At 42.7% G+C, this 6,664-nt stretch overlaps 1 protein-coding gene across 1 annotated transcript in view; it reads left to right on the top strand.

Moving 5' to 3' along the window:
- The first annotated feature begins 405 nt into the window (after window positions 1–405).
- The window catches only part of FCHO2 (FCH and mu domain containing endocytic adaptor 2), a 136,306-nt gene continuing 130,047 nt past the window's right edge, over window positions 406–6,664 (top strand). The window contains exon 1 of the mRNA XM_054715177.1: window positions 406–506. Within this exon, the coding sequence (XP_054571152.1) occupies window positions 474–506 (33 nt within the window). The 5' untranslated portion in view covers window positions 406–473. The remainder of the gene's footprint in view (window positions 507–6,664) is intronic.

The raw sequence follows: 6,664 nt of genomic DNA, 5'->3' as shown, positions 1-6,664 counted from the left end.
GGTCCTCCGCGGTCCTCGAAGGCGGGGGAAGCGAGTCTTGGGGGGAGAAAGAGAGCGGGCAGCCAGGCTACCGGCTCCACTGCCGCCGGCCGGCCCCTCTCCCAGCTCAGTCGCTGGGCCAGTACCCATCGCACCGCAAAGGGTGCGGGCAGCCTCCCCGGTGACTCCTCACAGACCAGTTCTCCATTCCCAAGAGAATACTCCGGCGAGCCCCGCCCGCGCCAGGGCTGGACGAGGGGACTAAAACCCGGGAATGGGACGCGGGGCGCATGCGCGCCCTGGCAGCTGCGTCCAGGAGTTGGCCCCGCGTCGGCGGCCGCCGCTAGGTGGCGCATGCGCCCTGGAGGGTGCGGGCTGGGCTCTGGGAAGAAGGCGGTGGCGCTGAAAGGCGGGGGCGCCGTGGGGGCCGGGCCCGTGTTTACACAGCGGCGGGCGGGCGCGGACGCAGAACCCGGCGCGGCGGCTGCGGCACGATGGTCATGGCGCATTTCGTCGAGAATTTTTGGGTAAGAGAAGGATGCTGGAGATTGTGTGCGTTTCTGAGTCCAAGGCTTTCTGCGCCTGACCTCGGCGCGCTTCGGGCCGTGGCGGCGGCGGCGGCGGCGGCGGCTCCGCGGGCAGGGCGAGTCCTCGGACCGCCGCCTGCTGGGTCCCGCCTGGATGAAGCCCGGCGGGCGACGAGTCGGCGGCTGCCCCGACTCGCAGGCTCGCAGCCCTAGCGGGGGCAGAGGGCTGTCAGCGCGGCCCCTCAGCCTGGGGCGGGGACGCCGACGAGCCGCCCGCGCCGGGACAAAGCGCCGGATGAGGCGGGAGACGGGAGCCGGCCCCGCCGGAGGCTCCGGGCGCCGGGCGTGCTCGCGGCTGGGAGGCGCACGACGGGCCCGCGGCGCGGCCGCTCCCAGCTGCGCGCAGAGGGCGAGCGCGGGCCCCGGCCGGGCGGAGGGAGCGCGCCTCCTTCCCGCACTGCAGGCCCCCGTCGGAGCCCTTTTGCCCGCCACCATTTCCACACGAAATCCCGTGCGGGCTGGGGCCGGCGCTGCACTTCCTCTAGGCTTCGCAGTTTGGCTCGTTGGTCTGCGCCCAGGACTTTGCCTCCGGGCCTGTGCACCAAGCGTGTAAAAGTTGAATTTAATGTTACTGGATTCCTGGGGCTTAACTGCACCGAGACTTCCCCTTGCCCCGCGCTCCTTCCCTTTCCTCATTCTTTCCACACCCCTTCTTTTAGCTCCGTGTTAGCATTAGGTTCTCACTTGGGAAGGGCTTCTCCCTCCCTGTGGAGCGTGTTTGCCGCGGTCATTGTTTGCTGTCATGGGAAGTACAGTTCAGCCACGTACAGGAAAGGAACATGTTTACTCCGGGATCTTGGGTGAATCTCACTGTATGTCTTGACAGTTGCAAGTATTTGCAATTCCATTTTAAGATTTAGAAATACTTAAAGGAGTAATCTTTCAGCGAATAAGGAATGTGCCTTAAATACTTCCTAGTATTTCTAAGCGTCTCAGGGGTGAACTTGCTTAGTAATCAAGTCAGTTCGTAGTTATTTGTTTTGTATGTACCTTGTTTTCCACAGCAACATAAATACTACACATAAGGTGTGTGTTTTTTTCCCCCAAAACGTACCATACAATACACCCATTCAACTGTACAATTCAAGGATTTTTTTGTATGTTTATAGAGTTGTGCAGACATCACCACAGTCAATTTTAGAACAATTTTATCACCTCAGAAAGAATCCCTGTATCCATTAGCAGTCGCTACTCATTTTCCTCATACCTCAGCAACTAATCTATATATTTTTGCCTCTGCAGATTTGTCTGTTCTGAACATATTAAATAAATGGGGTCATATATGTGGTCCTTTGTGGACTGGCTTCTTTTACTTAGCTTGTTTCCAGATTCATCCACGATGTAGCATGCAGGTGTCAGTACTTGATTCCATTATATGGCTAAGTATTCCATTGCGCATATATATATAATATTTTATTTATCCATTACCAGTGATGGACATTTGGTTGTTTCTACTTTTTGGCTATTATGAATAATGCTGATATAAACACTTCGGTACAAGTGTTTGTGTGCACATACACCTTCATTTCTTTTGGAAATGGGATTGCTGGTTCACATGGTAATTCTCTGTTTAATATTTCAAGGAGCCACCAAACTTTTCCAGAGTGGCAGCACTATTTTACAATTACACTATCAATGTCAGGGTTCCAATTTTTCCACATGCTGGACAATACTTGTTACCTGTCCTTTTCATTACAGTGGATGGATGTGAAGTAGTATCTCATTGTGGTTTTGATTTGCATTTCTCTGGTGGCTAATGATGTTGAACATCTTTTCATGTGCTTATTGCCCATTTATGTATTTCCTTTGGCAAAATGGTTAGATTCATTGCCCATTTTTAGATTGGTTTGTCTTTTTATTATTAAGTTGTAAGAGTCTTTTTTTATATTCTGGGTGCATGTCTCCTATTAGATATATGGCTTTGTAAATAGTTTCTCCCATTCTATGGGTTGCCTCTTTTTTATTTTCTTGATTGGTGTACTTTGAAGCACAGACGTTTTTAATTTTGATGGTCTTGAAGTCCTAATTTTCTGTTATCAGTTATGCTTTTTTAAAAAAATGTATTTTTATTGATTTCAGAGAGGAAGGGAGAGGGATAGAGAGATAGAAACATCAATGATGAGAGAGAATCATTGATCTGCTGCCTCCCATACGCTCCTCATTGGGGATCAAGCCCACAACCCAGGCATGTGCCCTTGACCAGAATCGAACCTGGGACCCTTCAGTCCCCAGGCCAATGCTCTATTCTCTGAGCCAAACCGGCCAGGGCCAGTTATGCTTTTGTTGTTTATCTAAGAAGTCTTTCCTAGACCAAGGTCACAAAGATTTGGGGGTAGGGGGTTTTTAATAAGAGTTTATTTCAGCCACACTGGCAACATATGCCGTGGAGCAAGATCTCAAATACTCTCCAAGGTCACAAAGATTTAATTCTATTCTTCTGTGGGTTTTTATAGCTTTTGCTCTTATGTTTAGGTCTATGATCCGTTTGAAGTTAATTTGTGTGTGTGTGGTAGGAGGAAGAAGTCCAATTTCATTCTTTGCATGTGAATATCTAGTTGTCCTAGCACCATTTGTTGAAAAGCATCTTCTTTTGCCCTAGCTGGTTTGGCTCAGTGGATAGACCGTTGGCCTGAGGACTGAAGGGTCCCGGGTTCAATTCCCGTCTCGATCCCCAGTAGGGCGTGCAGGAGGCAGCTGATCAATGATTCTCTTTCATCATTGATGTTTCTCTCTCTCTCTCTCTCTCTCTCTCTCTCTCTCTCCCTCTCTCTCTCTCTCTCTCTCTCTCTCTCCCTCTCTCTCTCTCTCTCTCTCTCCCTCCCTCCCTCCCTCCCTCCCTCCCTCCCTGAAATCAATGCAAATATATTTTAAAAAAATGAAAGAAAAGCATCTTCTTTCTTCATTGAATAGTGTTGGCATCCTTGTCGAAAATTGTTGAGCATACATGTATGGGTTTGTTTATCTCCGGATTTTTAGTTGTATTCCATTGTCTTATGTTAGTACCATGCTGTTGTTGTTTTTTTAAAAATATTTTATTGATTTTTTACAGAGAGGAAGGGAGAGGGATAGAGAGTTAGAAACATCCATGAGAGAGAAACATCAGTCAGCTGCCTCCTGCACACCCCCTACTGGGGATGTGCCCCCAACCAAGGTACATGCCCTTAACCGGAATTGAACCTGGGACCCTTGAGTCCGCAGGCCAACGCTCTATCCACTGAGCCAAACCGGTGGGCAGTACCACGTTGTTTTGATTACTATAGCTCTGTAGTAAGTTTGGAATCAGGAGTATGAGTCCTCCAACTTTGTTCTTGTTCAGGATTATTTTGGCTACTCTGGTTCCCTTGCATTTCCGTATGAATTTTTGATTTAGCCTATCAGTTTTAGAATTTAGGTTTTACAATGGCAGTTAGTAATCATTTAAATTGACATTCTTAAAATGTTTTGCACATTTTTGATGCATGAATGTGTTTTGGAAGTTGAACTTAATTACAAATTGTATACTAGCATTTTAAAGTTATCTTTTGTTTTCTCTTAACTGAGATTTGAACATAGCCTTGTTTGATGTTCTTGGCTGTTATGAATACTTCTATAAACATTTTTGTACAAATTTGGTGTACGTACCCTTTTTGTCTCTCTTAATAGAGGAATAAACTTCACTATCTGAAATCTATAGCGAATCCCAAGTCTAATTTATGTTGCAGTCTTTGCCTTCATTTCACTATTGTGTACAAGTAGTTAAAATAGACTGTATTTTATTTTACTTTCAAGATTAGAATTGGGGCTGAAAAGCTCTAAATTAGAGCTTAAAAAGCTCCTAAGGAGGGGTAAATGAACTAAGAAAGTCTAGGAACTAAGTAACTTCTGATTATTTGATAGCTGTCTGTTTAAAACAACTTAAAGATTTACATATTTTAGGATCATTTATAAAATAATTTTCTAAAAATATTTTTTTATTGATGAGAGAGAGAAATGTAGATTTGTTGTTCACTTATTTATTCATTCATTGGTTGATTCTTGTGTGTGCCCTGACTGGGAATGGAATGGGTAACTTGGGTGTATGGGAACGGTGCTCTAACCAACTGACCTACTCGACCAGGGCTTAAAATAATTTCTTAAAATAGAGAACTTACAGCTAACTTCACTTTTCTTTCCGAATGTTTAAAGTGACACTGTCAAAACAGAATAAAACTTGTCAGAATGAGAATCTTTAAAGTTTTAGATTTGTAACTAAACAACCTATTAATTGTTGTTTTTTTTTGTTGTTTTTTTTTTTGTCCTACATGTAAAAAGACAAACCTTTTGTTGTGGCATTTTATTAGAGGAAAGTTTGAATCATTCAAGCTTTTTTGAAAGCAGCATATCCTGCCTTTAAGTCTTTAAAGTATGGTGTTTCTTAACTTAGAATATATGCTATGTTACAAATTCTTTTACTTAATATTATACTTTAAAGAGAAAAATATATTCGAACTTCCTACACAAACAGGTGTTTTGTTGCTGATAAGTCATTTTTTTTGCCACAAAGTATAGTGCCATTGATAATCAAGCTGAAAATGTTTTTCTTTTCTATTAAAATTGGACAGCAAAAAATATTAATAGCAGATACTACACTATTATCTTTAATATCAATTGTTAGCTCATCAGAAGATTGTATGACTTAAAAAAGATATCGACAATTATTACAATTAGGAAGCGTCTTGATATGCTGTTTCATTCTCTGAGTACCAGTTAATAATACTTTTGAGATTCTCTATGTCAGCATTGTATTATAGTTATTAAATTAGCTTCATGTTTTTGTATAAATTAAGATTATTAAATTCAGGAGTTAAAATTTTTTTTAAGAAATGGATTTCATAGGTTATAATTATTTTCATATGTTTTTATTGATTTTTTTAGAAAGGAAGGGAGAGGGAGAGATATAATCATTGATGAGAGAGAAACATTGATTGGCTGCCTCCTGCACGCCTCAATCCGGGCATATGCCCTGACCTGGAATGGAACTTGAGACCTCTTGAGGCATGGGTCTGAGCCATACCTACTGGGCATAGGTGATTGATAATTATTGAAGGGGTAAAATAAGTAAGCACAACATACTTGATGAAATACCTTATAAATCTCATTTTACATAATAAAACTATCCTATATAAGCTATGCTGCATTTTTTAAAAGACACCAAGTATTCTTTAGCATACATCACATTGTGGTAAACTGACATTTTTACTTAGTTAACTTTTTCCAAAGATTATCTCCAATCAGCACATCGAGAATGAACAATTATCTTAGCCCTAACCGGTTTGGCTCAGTGGATAGAGTGTCGGCCTGCTGACTGGAAGGTACCAGGTTCGATTCTGGTCAAGGGCATGTACCTTGGTTGCGGGCATATCCCCAGTAGGAGGTGTGCAGGAGGCAGCTGATCCATGTTTCTAACTCTCTCTCCCTCTCCCTTCCTCTCTGTAAAAAAAATCAATAAAATATATTAGAAAAACATTATCTTAGGTATATTTATCCTGAAGTTTTTCCTTATTTCTTTTACTGATTAACCAGTACAAGAATTTCATTCCATTTGTCTGTTGATTTCACTAGTATTGTCATACTTAAGTTTTTAAATAAAATTGGAGCACTTGGTTACATATCTAAAATTTGATATGTGATTACATGGATAAACAGAGGATTAAAATGATTTTTAAAAACCTGGAATTGTGCCCTAACCGGTTTGGCTCAGTGAATAGAGCGTCAGCCTGTGGACTGAAGGGTCCCGGGTTCGATTCCGGTCGAGGGCATATACCTTGGTTGCGGGCACATCCCCAGTAGGGGGTGTGTAGGAGGCGGCTGATCGATGTTTCTAACTCTCCCTCTCCCTCTCTGTAAAAAAAATCAATAAAATATATTTTTAAAAAAACACCTGTAATTGCTATTAATAGGACATTGGAATGCAAACCATTGTTATATTTTTGCTTGATTATTTAATATAAATTTAGTATCTTAGATGGGAGACTAATAACCACATATATACACACACATACACATTCTTTGGGGTTATTTAAAAATGTATGTCTTTAGAAAATTAGTTGAAGTGACCATAGAAACCCAGGATATAGACT

This window comes from Eptesicus fuscus, chromosome 4 (genome assembly GCF_027574615.1).
Source record: "Eptesicus fuscus isolate TK198812 chromosome 4, DD_ASM_mEF_20220401, whole genome shotgun sequence".
NCBI classification, from domain to species: domain Eukaryota; kingdom Metazoa; phylum Chordata; class Mammalia; order Chiroptera; family Vespertilionidae; genus Eptesicus; species Eptesicus fuscus.
Note: the sequence above shows the minus strand (reverse complement) of the source record. Positions and strands in the feature narration are given on the sequence as shown.